Source organism: Coregonus lavaretus (genome assembly GCF_964263955.1).
Source record: "Coregonus lavaretus genome assembly, chromosome: 34".
NCBI lineage: Eukaryota > Metazoa > Chordata > Actinopteri > Salmoniformes > Salmonidae > Coregonus > Coregonus lavaretus.
In genome coordinates, this window is record NC_140021.1 from 7,566,372 (window position 1) to 7,585,356 (window position 18,985).

At 40.5% G+C, this 18,985-nt stretch overlaps 1 protein-coding gene across 1 annotated transcript in view; it reads right to left on the bottom strand.

Moving 5' to 3' along the window:
* Nucleotides 1-12,632, bottom strand: part of LOC311109190 (melanoma receptor tyrosine-protein kinase-like) — a 64,544-nt gene extending 51,912 nt beyond the window's left edge. The window contains exon 1 of the mRNA XM_084152029.1: nt 11,895-12,632. Within this exon, the coding sequence (XP_084008155.1) occupies nt 11,895-11,973 (79 nt within the window). The 5' untranslated portion in view covers nt 11,974-12,632. The remainder of the gene's footprint in view (nt 1-11,894) is intronic.
* Between the last annotated feature and the right edge of the window lie 6,353 nt (nt 12,633-18,985).

An 18,985-nucleotide genomic window follows, 5' to 3' on the forward strand; every position in this document is an offset into this window, starting at 1 on the left:
TCACTAACTAGTAGCTACCTACTAGAATGTGTCCAGATTCGGAAGCTTTGTTAGCTAACGCAATCTAACTAAACTGATATGAGCTAACTAGCTAGCGTTAGTCTAGCCAAATACCTTTTCTCTAAACACCCCTGGTCAAGCTAGCTAACGTTAGCTTTCATAATTTTAGCTAACATCCACTAATTTAGCTAGTTAGCAAGTCATTTTATTCCTTGTGTTAGTTGATAAAGTTGTTCTTCTTACCTAGCTAATTACTGTAGACTTAAGGTATTGACGTAACCTACTAGATAGAGCAATTAACATCGTTTTTTCTCATTGTAATATTAAATGGTCACAAACTCTCACTTAACAAATGTTGTTTATAGCTTTAAAATGAGGATCCTATAACTGAAGTATTTGGTGATGGTAGTTATGTTGCTAAGTAACTGTCTTTCTCTTGTCCTTTTCTTCTTATTTCAGAGAAAGCATGTACACCATCTTAAGAAGTATGGAGAACTGGCAGCAAACACACTGAAGAGAAAACATGCCCCTGAGACTCCCTCCACCATCAAGCAGAGCACATTACTGAAGACAGTGTCTCAAAAATTCATTGACAAAGCTGTGGTGAAGTATGTGGTCCAAGGGCTCCAACCATTCGCTGTTGTAGAACAAGAACCTTTCAGAGTTTGTCCAGGATCTGCAGCTTAACTCAAATATCATATCAAGGCCCACACTGCGCTCCAGGATTGGTGAAGCCTCCACGGAAATGAAGAAGAAGGTGACTGAGGCCATGAGAGGAGTTGACCACATCGCCACCACCACCGACTGCTGGTCTGCAAGAAGACGGAGCTTCATTGGTGTTACAGCCCATTGGATAGACCCTGTCAGTCTCAACAGATGCTCTGCAGCCCTGGCCTGTAAACGGTTGAGAGGCTCACACACCTTTGATGTGCCCTAAATGACATCCATTCTGAGTTCGAAATCCAGGGTAAGATTGTGAGAACAACAACAGACAACGGCTCTAACTTCTTGAAAGCTTTCACTGCCTCGTTGGCTGAGCTGCTTCACCACCCACTGCTTCCACTGCCTCGTTGGCTGAGCTGCTTCACCACCCACTGCTTCCACTGCCTCGTTGGCTGAGCTGCTTCACCACCCACTGCTTCCACTGCCTCGTTGGCTGTGCTGCTTCACCACCCACTGCTTCCACTGCCTCGTTGGCTGAGCTGCTTCACCACCCACTGTTTCCACTGCCTCGTTGGCTGTGCTGCTTCACCACCCACTGCTCAGATCCAGAATGAAGATGATGGTTTCAAGTACCAGCTGCCGAAGCACCAGTTTACACCCTTACCTGCCTCAGCTGCCTGTGAAAGGCTGTTCAGCATTGCAGGACTTGTTTTCAGCCCCAGGAGAGCAAGGCTGGATTCCAGAAACTTTGAAAACCAGCTTTTACTGAAGATGAACTGCAAATGATTCAACTTCAATTAATGACAGCTTAACGCTAGCAAGCCCAAGGACAGGGATGCTTTACGCGTTTTGTTAATTTATGTTTAAAATTCACAAGGTGTCCTTGTTAGAAAGGCATGACCTGAAACACTGATTTCTAAAACAGTTCCATCAGTCGTGATGTCCTCATATTCCTACAGTGAGGTTGTGTGCAGTTCTGTACATGTACTTTTGATGAGTTCATCATCCATTTTTTGTTTTTTTATGTGTAGGGTTCTATTATAAGATGTATTTTCTAAAGCAAAGTGACTGTGATTGAAAGTGCTTACGTTTACTGTCTATATTCCTTAATTAAGCATAATTCTATTTTGTCTGTAAGAGGTGTATTCTGAAATGTTGCCTAGTTGAGAATCCACATTCTTTTTTTTTTATCTGAGCACTTCTTGCATCTGGAAGACTGTTACCTTTCAGAAAAACTAATTATTACCTTTCAGAAAAACTCAAGCTCAAACCAAATAAAATGTCTGACTGTTTAGCTTTTTGGATTTACAGCTCTTACATTTCATACTTTTACTTTTGATACTTAAGAACATTTACCTTATGGCTATTACTTTTGATACTTAAGGACATTTAATATCAGGTACTTTAAGACTTTTACTCAAGTAGTATTCTAATGGTGACTTTCACTTTTACTTGTCATTTTTCAGTAAGGTATCTTTACTTTTACTCCAGTATGGCTTTTGGGTACTTTTTCCACCACTGATGGTTTATTTGTTACTCCAGAAGTGTTTTCTAAAATTCATAATACTTCTATTACATCTCAAAAAGGGCCATACATTCACAATAAGGTGTATATTTAAGTTAATCCTGTTTTGACACTGACAGGATTCAGACAACTTGAAGAGAACAACTATTTAACACCGACTTTATGATAGTATACTTAACTGAAGACAAGTGAGAATCTCTACTCCAGGGGCGGCCAACGCTCTTCCTGGAGAACTACTGGATAGGCAGGTTTTTGCTCCAGCCCTGCCCTAACACACCAGTATCAGTTTATCTTGATGAGCAGCTGATTAGTAAAATCCCAGAGTGTAAAGCAGGACTGGAACAAAAGGCCTGCACACCCAGCAGCTCTCCAGGAGGAGGGTTGAACACTCCTGTTCTCCTTCAACACACCAATGGCTGTAGTTATTTTTGGACATAAGCACAAAATCATCAAATGTGTTAAATATTAGCCTGACCATGATCTTTTTAAACTGAGACATTGGTTTATTAACGGCTACAGTATTTCTCCTGGGAAATTGGTGGTATTTTCCCAACCAAAATTACATTTATATGATGATGTGCCAAATTAAGATAATGGGATCAAGCCCAGGGGACAACACACAAATGTAAGTCTGCTAAGGTACAAATAGATAGACCTATATATCTAGAAGTGTTTGCACCAGTTGCAGAGTTTGCACTTGTTTTTTTTTCTTCATTTGGGTATGAAACACACAAAGAAGCTAAATCATAAAACTTAATTTTACAGTAAACATAATTTCACCTTTATTGTATATATTTGTTCTGATATGAATGTATAACTTTATTTTTATTCCCTGGTTAATTTCCCTCATTTACTTGCCAAATAAGACTTCAGATCTGTTTGAATAACGAGTCCAGTATTTTTCAAGCAGAATAAGTACATTGCAATTCAGCCAACAGAGCAGCTGTGATTAGTGAGATGATTTTATTGGACTAACACCGATAAGTGTTACAGAGTGGACACACTACGAAGTGACCTCCCCCTGGGTGATAAAGTGGGATATTCAGGCTTGAAATCAATGGAGCATTATTCACTCTCCACACACTCAATAACAGATGATGGCTAACAAGTGCTGTATTGACATTGTTCTTCAAATCGTATGTGGCATTAAATGTTAGTGTTTGGATTGATTTCTTATCAATTTCCAGTAAATAGTGATTTACAGTGAATTATCTCACGTCGATTTAGTCTTGTGAAAACGGCAATGAGAAAGCTTGGCTTCTGGGTTGGAGAGGACATGTAGTTCTGGGAATAGCCGACGTATGCTTGAGAAGATAGTATTTTTACAGACTCTAGAGCCAAACACCAACGCTGGACAGTGTCCTTGTTGTGCCATAGACATAGCTGATTAGAACTAATGCTGTAGACACCGACGTATTTAGACAGATTATTGAAATAGATGCTAAACAACACTAAAACAATAAAAGCCAAGTCATGGAAGAAGAAAAACGAATATTTAAGTTATTGTTGACCAGCTTGGATGCTGTTCAATTTACTGTCATATAGTGTCATATATCTGGGAACTCTTCTGTAACTCAAATCAAATCAAATCAAATTTTATTGGCCACATGCGCCGAATACAACAGGTGCAGACATTACAGTGAAATGCTTACTTACAGCCCTTAACCAACAGTGCATTTATTTTTAACAAAAAAGTAAAAATTAAACAACAACAAAAAAAGTGTTGAGAAAAAAAGAGCAGAAGTAAAATAAAATAACAGTAGTGAGGCTATATATACAGGGGGGTGCCGGTGCAGAGTCAATGTGCGGGGGCACCGGCTAGTTGAGGTAGTTGAAGTAATATGTACATGTGGGCAGAGTTAAAGTGACTATGCATAAATAATTAACAGCGTAGCAGCAGCGTAAAAGGATGGGGTGGGGGGGCAGTGCAAATAGTCTGGGTAGCCATGATTAGCTGTTCAGGAGTCTTATGGCATGGGGGTAGAAGCTGTTGAGAAGTATTTTGGACCTAGACTTGGCACTCCGGTACCGCTTGCCGTGCGGTAGCAGAGAGAACAGTCTATGACTAGGGTGGCTGGAGTCTCTGACAATTTTGAGGGCTTTCCTCTGACACCGCCTGGTATAGAGGTCCTGGATGGCAGGAAGCTTGGCCCCAGTGATGTACTGGGCCGTATGCACTACCCTATGTAGTGCCTTGCGGTCGGAGGCCAAGCAGTTGCCATACCAGGCGGTGATGCAACCAGTCAGGATGCTCTCGATGGTGCAGCTGTAGAATTTTTTGAGGATCTGAGGACCCATGCCAAATCTTTTCAGTCTCCTGAGGGGGAATAGGCTTTGTCGTGCCCTCTTCACGACTGTCTTGGTGTGTTTGGACCATGATAGTTCGTTGGTGATGTGGACACCAAGGAACTTGAAGCTCTCAACCTCTTTGTGGAGGGTGGTTTAAAACTAGAATCCTTAGTTGCAACATTCATTTTTGGTCTTATAAATTACTGATATACTGTATACCTATTGGTTCTTGAAGAATATAACTTATAGATGCCTCATTTGCTTAGTTCAATGGTCGTATCCCATGAGAACACAAAATTAAAGCTTGTTTTACTCCAATTTTTATAAAGAATGTAAATGTAAACAAACACTGCATAGCCTCCAAACATGGTTACAACTCATTTTGATATCATGGATGGTCAGTCCTTGCATCCATAGCTCTGTCTTAATTTGAGAGTGGTTACATTTCTCCAGGCCCGTCCCTCAGCTTTTTACGTAAACAGAGGCAGGGCAACCGCTTTGTTATTGTTTAAGGATTCTAGCATGAAGGTTCCTCCTGTCAAACGGACACAGTGTCTTTTAGATAGGGGTCTAAAGAACACGTTAAAACATTTTTTTATGAAACATTCATAGCAATCAGTTTCTTCCTTGGGAGGTGTTTGAGGAAAATCGTGATCACTCATCAAGCTTTTAAAGAACCAAAGGTTTATTGAAATGAGCTTATAAAGAACCAAAGGTTTATTGACATTTTGGCAACTTCCTTTCAACGTACTTGGATACTTAGGCCTCGATTCAATCTGTATCACTGAAGTTCAGCGTGATTGAAATATAAAGGCAATGGTTTTTTTTTTGCGGAGACTGCATTCACGGTAAACGCTGCATATGTTGGCTCAATCAGAAATTACCTTTACATTTCTATGGCGCAATCTGTAACGCTTCAGCGATACAGAATGAATAGAGTCTGTACTTTCATCATTTGAAACAGAGGCGTTACAAGCATTCCAGGTAGGGTTAGAGTGCACAGGTTGATGGGTAGAAACACTGTCATAAATGGAGCCTAGGGAAATGCAGCCCAGAACATGATGCAACACGTTTTTGGAACAGGTGAGGCAGACGGACTTAAAAGGAAAACTCCGCCCAAAAACGATATTTTGGTATTTGTTTCATTAGTCCATTGTAGACATAGTCCCAACATGTTTTGCATGTCAGCAATCAAGTTTTCAAGATATGTCACTTTCAAAATACAGATATCTGATGCAAAATGCAGCATACGGGCCAGATTTCTGTATTTTGAAAGTTACATATCTTGAAAACTTGATTGCTGACATTAAAAACATGTTGGGACTATATCAACAATGGACTAATGAAACAAATACCAAAATATAGTTTTTGGGGTGGATTTCTTCATGCACCTGGTAATATATTGTGCTTCTACATTTACATTTACATTTTAGTCATTTAGCAGACGCTCTTATCCAGAGCGACTTACTATAAAATCATTCAGAATCAGGTGTGTGCCCTATCTGGTGTGCTGTTCTAACTCTTCCCCAGTACACTAGGTGAGACCTTTGGTGAGCCATAACGCCACTACATTACAGTATGCTCCGCAGGGTTCTTAATGTCCTGGAATGTTTGCAACTGCCTGGACGTTCTGTCAATGGATTAAAAGCTGTTACTTTGACTGTGTGACTCATTAAAGACCTACTACAGCTTTGCAGGACTGTATTTCTAATGAGTGTAGGCCTGACGGGCTGTGTATGGCTGGCTGCTTTGACTGTCCCCATGCGGTCTGTTAGAGGCCACAGGCAGAGTTGTACAACAAAACAAAACCCATGACGCCCCTTGACACAATAAAATTATGCTCAAAATGCAGACAGCTGCCATTGAGAGTCTGTCAAGAGTTTTAGAGAACAATACCATTCATTGAATCAAAACAACAGCATATGTCACTTCAGCATCCCTGGTATAAACTGAACCAGTGTCATATGAGCAGGACATTCAATACATTAATCAATTTAAGATGGGTCTTCCAATCAACTCTATACACATTTCCAGTGGCGGCTCCTGAAAAAATTCTCAGGAGGGGCAATTTTTCTGATGATTTAGGTGACCTACACACGTGCACGAGTCCGTGCACGCGATTCCAGATATCTTTACCTCTGAATAAACTGCCTTTATTATACCATATCCACCCTGTCCAAAGTCTCTACTTGGTCTCAGTTCTCCAGTAAACTTGTGATTATCAACAGTACACAACGGTAACAAACAATTGGGGGAACTCACGGGGCAGATAGTAACCACTTAAAAGGAAGCGATTCCCAAACCTTCCATAACAAAGCCATCACCTACAGAGAGATGAACTTGGAGAAGAGTCCCCTAAGTAAGCTTGTCCTGGGCCTCTGTTCACAAACACAAACAGACCCCACACAGCCCCAGGACAACAACAACAACAACAACAACAACACAATTAGACCCAACCAAATCATGAGAAAACAAAAAGAGAATTACTTGACACATTGGAAAGAACAAACAAAAAAACAGAGCAAACTAGAATGCTATTTGGCCCTAAACAGAGAGTACACAGTGGCAGAATACCTGACCACTGTGACTGACCCAAACTTAATGAAAGCTTTGACTATGTACAGACTCAGTGACCATAGCCTTGCTATTGAGAAAGGCCGCCGTAGGCAGACCTGGCTCTCAAGAGAAGACAGGCTATGTGCACACTGCCCACAAAATGAGGTGGAAACTGAGCTGCACTTCCTAACCTCCTGCCAAATGTATGACCATATTAGAGACACATATTTCCCTCAGATTACAGCGATCCACAAAGAATTCGAAAACAAACCCAATTTTGATAAACTCCCTTATCTACTGGGTGAAAAACCACAGTGTGCCATCACAGCTGCAAGATTTGTGACCTGTTGCCACAAGAAAAGGGCAACCAGTGAAGAACAAACACCATTGTAAATACAACCCATATTTATGTTTATTTATTTTCCCATTTGTACTTTAACTATTTGCACATTGTAACAACACTGTATATATACATAATATGACATTTGAAATGTCTTTATTCTTTTGAAACTTCTGAGTGTAATGTTTACTGTTAATATTTATTGTTTATTTCACTTTTGTTTACTATCTACTTCCCTTGCTTTGGCAATGTTAACACACGTTTCCCATGCCAATAAAGCCCTTAAATTGAATTGAATTGATAGTAAGGTCGCAATGACACAGAAAGCAGTTCAATGTCGGGGTACAGAGTCGCTCTCTTACCAGGATCGCGGTCCGCTCTGACCAGGGTGAAGGTGGCCGGCTCCACTTCTCTGTCCGGGACTCATCCAGCCAAGTCTCCCAGCTGTATTGGGATTCAGCTGCCAGCAGCGTTTTCATTATTTAGTCCGTTCGTAGCGGGTATGTACACGATCAACAAGATCAGTCCAAAACCAACCACTGGAAATCCATGGTTGGCAGAATGTTTGTAAACTAAGTCTACAAATTAAAAACATAAAATAACGCCGCACTGCAGGTCGCAACAGAGACGCTTCTAGCCGCCATTGTCTTAGTTACGTTCAACGTTACGTCACGTATGACGAAAGCGCGTAAGTGCAAGCCCACAGACACCCATAGAGAATGTATTGAAAGCTTTGAAATGTGAAAAAAATAGATTTTACATGACAGGCTATGAGAGACTTCTGGGCGATTTTCAACTTGACTGAAATCGCCCCAAAAACGGGCGGGGCCATTTGAAGCACGACTTTAGCCTGATTTGACATTTAGTGGCTGGCAGATCAGACGTGAACACTGATAACTGCTGTTGCCGTGATATAATTGATTAGAAAAAAAATCCCTTCCTTTTCCCGTTTGGCAGTGCGTCGCCCATATCGCCCTATTGAACAAGCCGTCCCTGCACATTTCCCTTCCATCTATTTACTTGCATTAAATAACTGTTCATTTTATCAAGGACATTGTTACATTGCTATTACCACTCAGTTATTGAATTCTTAAAAGATATTGAGAACGGACCACAATTATACTGACATACCAATTATACTTATTATTAACAGTGCTAATTCTGTACATGGTTTCTTAACAGTCTGTGTTATAGTGGAAACAGAAGGAACATGCCTAAGGAGTCAAGTGTATGACAAAGGAACAGTCTATCAATGCAAACAATGTACTGAAGGTTAACACTAATTGGCACACACACACAAAAACCAGGATAATTTGGGTGTGGGCATTAAGCAAGGTTCCTTCCAGGATATACCTTTTGTTGAAGCTGTTGTGTAAGGCCAGACAAAGAAAAGGAACAGTCAGCTATTCTTCCTCAAAGATGAACAATAACTCAATTATTGTCTCTCATGATGTGAGGTCTTTTAATTACAGAAACATATAAGAAAATCATGTCAGCATTATATGGTTTAATTTGCATCCATTTTAGTACCTAAAAAGGAAAATCTTTCTTCCTGGTGCTCAATAGATTATCAAATAAATCAGACTTTATAGTGGCTCACTGTAGAATTTCCAAGTCGCCTACATTTCTATCAAACACAACTGTGAATTAATCTGCCCGGCAGAATATGTTATTTGTTCTATATCACAGTTTATAAATTACTGCTGAATATGTCTAATGTTACTTTTTTTAACCAGTGACTTTTTAACACTGTATGACGGCACATTAAATCGAGAAATGTAAACTAGAATAGAATAGATACAAAAATATTCCATCCATTTTGGTCAGAATGGAAATGTGTCACTGCCTTTCGCCCAACACCCCCCAGACAAAAACCCAACCAGATCGCACACATCCACAACCTGCTAGCAAACAATCTGCTGTGTTTTGAAACTAGCGTGAGTCCCAGACATCTAACACTCTGGCCAGATTAGAGGGTCTCCTACTGCAGGTGGTCCACAGAGGAGCCAGGGGGACAAGGGGCAGTCCTTGCTCCATGGGAGACCCCGTCTGTCATCACCACCGTCTGGACTGGAGACAAACTTTGGCACAACACCGCACCAGATTTGGTCTCCTCTTTCCCAGTGGTGGCTAATGTGCCAAGACAGTTTAGACAAGGAACAGAGATGGACAGTCCCACAGCAGCTTTGCAACTCCTTGTGGGTTACTTAGGTCCATTTTTACATTTACATTTTAGTCATTTAGCAGACACTCTTATCCAGATTGACTTACAGGAGCAATTAGGGTTAAGTGCCTTGCTCAAGGGCTCATCAACAGATTTTTCACCTTGTCGGCTCTTAGTCTCCTTTTTGGTTACTGGCCCAACGCTCTTAACCGCTAGGCTACCTGCCGCCCGAAAAAAAGATGACTGTTGCATTTTAATTTGAAGTTTGAGGTGTAATGTTTGATGTGTAAGGAGTGAAGCGTTTTACCACTGTGTGATGCAACTTTAGCTTCATTCATTGTGTTTCTGTTCAGAATATGAAAATCATTATTTTGGTTAGAAATATACTTAAATTAACTGTCCAGTGAAAATCTCAAAAGTTAATATTTTGTTAACTCATACCCAAATAACGTTGTTGACTCGTCATATACTGGTATTTGTGGCCAAAGTATAAATTGGAGAGAAAAAAACATTTTTAAAACTCCAATCTCAAACAGACCATTTAAAATATGCTTGCTATTTCTTAATAGAGGATGATGTCATATTCCTGGGGAGGATGAGCTGGCCAATCAGCGGTCTACTCGCATTAATATTTTTTATGACCGGTATACACCCACAACATTCCAACACAGAAAACCTGCTTTTTAACATACTTAACCTCTACGGGATCTGTGTCCCGTATACGGGACGGTTGAGCTAACGTGCGCTAATGTGATTAGCATGACTATTGTAAGTAACAGCAAAATTTCCAGGACATAGACATGTCTTATATGGGCAGAAAGCTTACATTCTTGTTAATCTAACGGCACTGTCCAGTTTACAGTAGCTATTACAGTGAAAAAATACCATTGCTATTGTTTGAGAAGAGTGCACAACAACAAAAAACTTAGCACAGCAACTGGTTTGATACATTCACCTCTGAAGGTAAATAATGTACTTACATTCAGTAATCTTTCTCTGATTTGTCATCCTAAGGGTCCCAGAGATAAAATGTAGCATAGTTTTGTTTGATAAAATCAATTTTTATATTCAAATGTAGGAACTGGGTTCTACAGTTTGAACCCCTGCTGTCTCTGGCTCCACACCCACCCCGCCCGGCCATCTAGATGTGTGAAAGTTAGTGTATAAGCTAATGATCCATCATGTATGACATTCCTAGGAGTGTGTAAACTTACATTTTGTATTACCATATCATTTTTGTATGTTCTCTATAATTCGGCATATTTGGGCAGACTTAATACAAAATAGTCCAGTATTGCAATGCTTCACTGGATCAATCTGAAACTTTGCACACACACTGCTGACATCTAGTGGCAAAAATCTAAATTGCGCCTAAACTGCAATACTATATTGTGGCCTTTCTCTTGCATTTCAAAGATGTAAAAAAAAAACATGTTTTTCTGGTTTGTATTATCTTTTACCAGATCTAATGTGTTATATTCTCGTACATTAATTTCACATTTCCACAAACTTCAAAGTGTTTCCTTTCAAATGGTATCGAGAATATGCATATCCTTGCTTCAGGTCCTGAGCTACAGGCAGTTAGATTTGGATATGTCATTTTAGGTGAAAATTGAAAAAAAGGGTTTGATCCTTAAGAGGTTAACAAAAAAAATTGGGAAGGAAAACTCTCACTCATATTGTAATTAATTATGTCATATTTCATAAAAATCTGGAAACACTGGACAGTTACTTTAAGACAGTTATGCAGTGACAGGAACGACATTGTAGAGCTCTATGTAGATATCTGAAGCCCTCAGGCAGGTGTTCAGAAAGGTAGGCAAATAGATTGCATACATCAATGCAAGCTTGGGGCGGCAGGTAGCTTAGTGGTTAAACGCGTTGTGCCTGTAACCGAAAGGTCGCTGGTTCTAAATCCCCGAGCCGACTAGGTGAAAAATCTGTCAATGTGCCCTTGAGCAAGGCACTTAACACTAATTGCTCTGGATAAGAGCGTCTGCTAAATGACAAAAATGTAAATCAATAGTATGCTATTATTTTTAAAAACGTATTTTTTTTTCATTGCAATTTATTTAAGTTTACAAGCCTACATACATACTACTGTGTGCCCTTTTCTACTGATCCATAGAAGGAGTTGCTTTTGAAATCATGTGAAACTTCTTCAGTATTAGGCTACATGCTATCAATGTATGTCTCCTAAAAAATGTGTATGTTATATCCAGAAACATTGTCATTCATAGTTGTCCATCATTCCGTTCAAGTAATTAGCATATTCTAGCCTACTATTCCCTACTCATTTCCAAATTTGACCAAATTCCCAACAAGCATAAACGTGATAAAGTCGGTCTCACACTTACCTTTCTTGTCCGCTGTCAGTGTCATGCTGCAGCCCAGGCTGAACAAGGCAGCAATAACTATTCCAGTTTCAGATCGCATGATTTCCAAAATGTGTTATATTCAATGAAATTGCAGGAGAAACTTGTCCATAGTCTTGGGCGAACACCCCTAAGTTTGTGTGATGTATCTGCCCCCGTTTTATGTCCAGGGAGAGGTAATAGGTGTAGCCTGTTTGGGTGGGACTTCGTTTCGCTGGTACTCTCTCTCTTTCCCCGGCGAAAGGTCCTCCTATTTCGTCTCCAGAATCGCAGTCGGAGCAATTTTCAACTGTTTTGACGTCATTCGGAAGGAGGATCGTTCGACAGCAAAGCAGGTGAGAAAGTTCTCAAGCATTGCCTTTCACAGTCATAGGCTGTTGCATACGTTTGTCTCAAATATTTAAACCTTCGAATAACATTATGTTTAGGTTGTTTATGTTCGTATTGCAAAATAGGCTAGGTATGGTTAGACTACTCTATTGTAAGCTATTGTATAAGACAGTTTGTTTGTTGAAGATGCTTGTTGCCTAATGTTATTATGACATTTCAGCTCACTCACAATGGAATGTCAGTAAACACTGTCTGATTCCTTAAAATGTGCTTCATCAGGTGGTCAGATGTGATATGCAGACTCAGGCTATCACAACATGCCCTTCTATGGTGAGTGGCAGGATCACTTGTTGAACAAGTCAACGAACTCTTTATTTCATTGCAGCCTGGTCTCATAGACTAGATGTAAAATAGTAAATGAAAATCCGGGACACTTAAATTAGTATGATACTGTATCATAAGACAGATGGTTACTTATGTGATGGGTGGGAATATAACAAGAAAGTCTAGCATCCCAAAGGTTGTGAGTTCGAATCTCATCATGGACAACTTTAACATTCAAGCAACTTTTCATCTACTTACTACTTTTTAGCTACTTTGCAACTACTTAGCATGTTAGCTAACCTTCCCCTTCCCCTTCCCCTAACCCTAACCGTAACCCTTTAACTTAACCCTAACCCCTAGCCTAGCTAACATTAGCAAGCTACATAGGTAGGTAGAATTCTTAACATATCATACTTTGCAAATTCATAACATATTGTACATTTTTCAAATGTTTAGTATGTTGTACGTTTAGCAAATTCGAATTGTAATTCGTAACATATCATACGAAATGGGTGATGGACATCCACAAATTAATACATACCATATGAAACGTAACATATCATACTAAATGGAGTGTCTCGGATTTACATACAGAATCATTCGAAATGCTCTGAGACCAGGTTGTTCATTTGGATATGGTAAAATAATAAAATCCTGACAAGGCAGACCTGGTGAAGACTTCTAGATTTGACAAGGCGTCATGAATCACAAATGCTGCGGGTAAACTTCAAATAAACCACAAGTGCCACCCTCCTCCTAATCCATGCAGGTAGGATTCGTTCCAAACGCTCCTCTCAGCTACTGTAGTCTACCTCTGCCCATTTGTACTCTCTCTGCCAACTGTAGGATCTTTCGTTTTTCCTGCACAACAGGAAATGCAAACGTGTAGTGCAGGGTTCTTCAATTCCGGTCCTGGAGGGCCGAAACACTTCTGTTTTTTATTTCTACCTGGTAGTTAATTGCACTCACCTGGTGTCCCAGGTCTGAATTAGCCCCTGATTAGAAGGAGAGGATGAAAAACAGAGGTGTCTCGGCCCTCCAGGACCGGAATTGAAGAACCCTGGTGTAGTGCATACGAGGTTTATAAAGGCTTCTAAAGTTTGTAATTTCCATTTTAAATGTCAGACATGATTTGCCCTAACAAAAAATGCATCAACCCCTACAAAAAATGTCCATTAATTATAATCCACATAATTCACATTTCCTGTTGCTGAATTATTTTCCTGCTGTAGCAAACTGGCTCAAATTAAGATCATACATCTCTAACTGTTATTCTAAACGAATAATAATAATGATAATAACACATTTAATTTGTAAAGCAATTCTCTCACACCCAAGGTGCTGAAGAAAATGAAAATGAAAATTATAATAATAAGAACAATCCAAAACACAGAACATTGTAAGCAGACAACAATCAAAGCTATCAAAGGTGTCCTCAGATCCAGTGGACAGGAGAACAAAATTAACATAGGACCTTGAAAGCGTTTCTGAACAGCGTGGTCTTTAGCTTGTGCCTTAAACAAGGCCAGAGATTCTGCAGCCCTGACAGTGACTGGAAGTGCGTTCCACAGCCGAGGAGCTGCACAACTCAAAGCCCTGTCAGCCATAGTTTTTAGTTTGCTGTGGGGCTGCTGAAGGGAGATGGACCTGGAGGAGTGATGGGTGAGTGTGGGGCAGGAGGGTAGGATGAGGTCAGACAGGTCCTTGGGTCCACAGTTGTGGATAGCTTGATAGGTGTGAACCAGGATTTTAAATGACAGAGCCATAGGTGGGCAGTTTTGATATAAACCCACACAGCACCAATCTCCATGAAACAATTGCCTCAATCAAGTGATCACTTGATTTGGATGACACATCAAATCAGATGTATCAGACGTACAACTGAATACTGTAGTCAGCTTGCACATAAATTACAAATGTAATGAAAACAGTTGGCCATACTATTCTCTTGTTCTTAAAAAAACAACAAAAAAAACACCACAAGTCTGGACAATTTGTTTGAGATTCAGGTAATGGCAGGCTGATGGTGCAACCACAGAGCAAGTATATACAAGGCCCTTAATGCAACACAGTGAATACAAACATTTAAAAAAGAACATTGTGGCAACATACAGTGAGGGAAAAAAGTATTTGATCCCCTGCTAATTTTGTACGTTTGCCCACTGACAAAGACATGATCAGTCTATAATTTGAATGGTAGGTTTATTTGAACAGTGAGAGACAGAATAACAACAAAAAAATCCTGAAAAACGCATGTAAAAATGTTATAAATTGATTTGCATTTTAATGAGGGAAATAAGTATTTGACCCCTCTGCAAAACATGACTTAGTACTTGGTGGCAAAACCCTTGTTGGCAATCACAGAGGTCAGACGTTTCTTGTAGTTGGCAACCAGGTTTGCACACATCTCAGGAGGGATTTTGTTCCACTCCTCTTTGCAGATCTTCTCCAAGTCATTAAGGTTTCGAGGATGACGTTTGGCAACTCGAACCTTCATCTCCCTCCACAGATTTTTATGGGATTAAGGTCTGGAGACTGGCTAGGCCACTCCAGGACCTTAATGTGCTTCTTCTTGAGCCACTCCTTTGTTGCCTTGGCCGTGTGTTTTGGGTCATTGTCATGCTGGAATACCCATCCACGACCCATTTTCAATGCCCTGGCTGAGGGAAGGAGGTTCTCACCCAAGATTTGACGGTACATGTCCCCGTCCATCGTCCCTTTGATGCGGTGAAGTTGTCCTGTCCCCTTAGCAGAAAAACACCCCCAAAGCATAATGTTTCCACCTCCATGTTTGACGGTGGGGATGGTGTTCTTGGGGTCATAGGCAGCATTCCTCCTCCTCCAAACACGGTGAGATGAGTTGATGCCAAAGAGCTCGATTTTGGTCTCATCTGACCACAACACTTTCACCCAGTTCTCCTCTGAATCATTCAGATGTTCACTGGCAAACTTCAGATGGCCCTGTATATGTGCTTTCTTGAGCAAGGGGACATTGCGGGCGCTGCAGGATTTCAGTACTTCACGGCGTAGTGTGTTACCAATTGTTTTCTTGGTGACTATGGTCCCAGCTGCCTTGAGATCATTGACAAGATCCTCCCGTGTAGTTCTGGACTGATTCCTCACCATTCTCATGATCATTGCAACTCCACGAGGTGAGATCTTGCATGGAGCCCCAGGCCGAGGGAGATTGACAGTTATTTTGTGTTAATTCCATTTGCGAATAATCGCACCAACTGATGTCACCTTCTCACCAAGCTGCTTGGCGATGGTCTTGTAGCCCATTCCAGCATTGTGTAGGTCTACAATCTTGTCCCTGACATCCTTGGAGAGCTCTTTGATCTTGGCCATGGTGGAGAGTTTGGAATCTGATTGATTGATTGCTTCTGTGGACAGGTGTCTTTTATACAGGTAACAAACTGAGATTAGGAGCACTCCCTTTAAGAGTGTGCTCCTAATCTCAGCTCGTTACCTGTATAAAAGACACCTGGGAGCCAGAAATCTTTCTGATTGAGAGGGGGTCAAATACTTATTTCCCTCATTAAAATGCAAATGAATTTATAACATTTTTGACATGCGTTTTTCTGGATTTTTTTGTTGTTATTCTGTCTCTCACTGTTCAAATAAACCTACCATTAAAATTATAGACTGATCATTTCTTTGTCAGTGGGCAAACGTACAAAATCAGCAGGGGATCAAATACTTTTTCCCCTCACTGTACATCACCCTACTAGGGGATTATATATGTTTATTGCAGATCATGCATTTGATTATAGTTAAACTGGCCTGAACGTATTGTAGTTTAGCGTTTTCACAAAAACAAGAGGGACATGTTTCTCAGCCAAAGCAAATTACCTCATCTCCTTCCAGTAGGTCTTAGCGCTTCAACGGAATAGGGCCCCTGTTGAGTCTAGTTACTGTACAGCACTGTTAGAACCTTAAGATTAATAAAATAGCAATGAGTCACATCCGGTCTTGTCACTTTTCCTTGAAACTTGTGTAAAGGCAAGATTTCAGATGTTATGGTGTTTTATGTTTTTTTGAAATCATATCAAATCATATTTAATTTGTCACATGCCTAATACAATAGGTTTAGACTTTACCGTGATGATGCTTGCTTACGAGCCCTTCCCGATGATGCAAAAAAAAGAACAAAAGAACACAAGAGTAATAAAATACACAATAATGAAGCTATATACACAGAGTACCAGTACCGGATCACTGTCCAGGGGTACCAGGTATTTGAGGTAAATATAGTATGTATTCTGAACAAAAATATAAACGCAACATGCAACAATTTTTAAGTTACAGTTCATATAAGGAAATCAGTCAATTGAAATAAATTCATTAGGCCCTAATCTATTGATTTCAAATGACTGGGAATACAGATATGCATCTGTTGGTCACAGATACCTTACAAAAAAAGGTAGGGGTGTGGATCAGAAAACCAGTCAGTATCTTGTGTGACCACCATTTTCCTCATGCAGCGTGATCACCTTCGCATAGAGTTGATCAGGCTGTTGATTGTGGCCTGTGGAATGTTGTCCCACTCCTCATTGGCTGTGTGAAGTTGCTGTATATTGGAGGGAACTGGAAGACGCTGTCTTACACCAAACATGCTCAATGGGTGACATGTCTGGTGGGTATGCAGGTCATGGAAGAACTGGGACATTTTCAGCTTCCAGGAAATGTGTACAAAAGATCCTTGCGACATGGGGCCGTGCATTATCATGCTGAAACATGAGGTGATGGCGGCGGATGAATGGCACGACAATGGGCCTCAGGATCTCGTCACGGTATCTCTGTGCATTCAAATTGCCATTGATAAAATACAATTGTGTTAATTGTATGTAGCTTATGCCTGCCCATACCATAACCCCACCGCCACCATGGGGCACTCTGTTCACAACGTTGACATCAGCAAACCGCTCACCCACACGACGCCATACACGTGGTCTGCCATTGTGAGGCCGGTTGGACATACTGCCAAATTCTATAAAATGACGTTGGAGGTGGCTTATGGTAGAGAAATGGACATTCAATTCACGGGCAACAGCTTTGGTGGACATTCCTGCAGTCAGCCTGCCAATTGCATGCTCCCTCAAAACTTGAGACATCTGTGGCATTGTGTTGTGTGTCAAAATGGAACATTTTAAAGTAGCCCTTTACAGTCCCCAGCACAAGGTGCACCTGTGTAATGATCATGCTGTTAAATCAGCTTCTTGATATGCCACACCTGTTAGGTGGATGGATTATCTTGGCAAAGGAGAAATTATCACTAACAGGAATGTAAACAAATTTGTGCCCAACATTTGAGATAAATCAGCTTTTTGTGCATATGGAACATTTCTGGGATCTTTTATTTCAGCTCATGAAACATGGGACCAACACTTTACATGTTGCATTTATATTTTTGTTCAGTGTACATAAACGCAGGGTAACGTAATTTGCCATCAGGATAGATAATAATAATAATAATAATAATAATAATAGTAAAAGAACAGAGTAGCAGCAGCATATGATGAGTATGAAAGTGTGTGTGTGTGCTTGTGTATGTTTGTTTGCTGGATGGTAGCAGAAGTCTTTGGCAATTTTTCAGGCCTTCCTCTGACACCGCCTGATATAGAGGTCCTGGATGGCAGGGAGCTCGGCCCCAGGGATGTACTGGGCTGTCCGCACCACCCTCTGTAGCGCTTTGTGGTTGAGGGTGGTGCATTTGCCATACCAAGCAGTGATGCAGCCAGTCAAGATGCTCTCGATGGTGCAGTTGTAGAACTTTTTGAGGATCCGAGGGCCCATGATCATGGCCCAAATCTTTTCAGCCTCCTGAGGGGGAAGAGGCGCTGCGGTGCGACTGTGTTGGTGTGTGTGGACCATGTTAATTCCTTAGTGATGTGGAAGCCAAGGAACTTGAAGCTCATATTTCTCTTACACAATTTATCTTCATCCATGCAGTGGGGAGACACATAATTTGATGTAAAAGCCACTCTTTTTGTCATCACAAAAACTATTCATAAATCAGACGTTACATAAATTATAGTTTGATGTCTACTGTGTTGTAAACATGAGGCACTCACTGGACCTTCAACGCAAAATGCATTATTAAACTATGTTTTTTCTAGTTTAAAAAGGCTTTCAACATGCATGACAAATTACTTTGCAAACTATGCATTTCTGGGTACACAAAGCATTATGGCAAATGGGTTACCTTTCTTATTTTTGTACATTAGGTGACAGTGAATGAAATGAATTTGTAAGTGCCTTCTTACCCACTGAGCGGAAGCAAAAACTCAAGACCTGCAGATGGAAAAAAAGTCTGAAGTTTACATACACCTTAGCTGAATACATTTAAACTCAGTTTTTCACAATTCCTGACATTTAATCCTAGTACAAATTCCCTGTCTTAGGTCAGTTAGGATCAC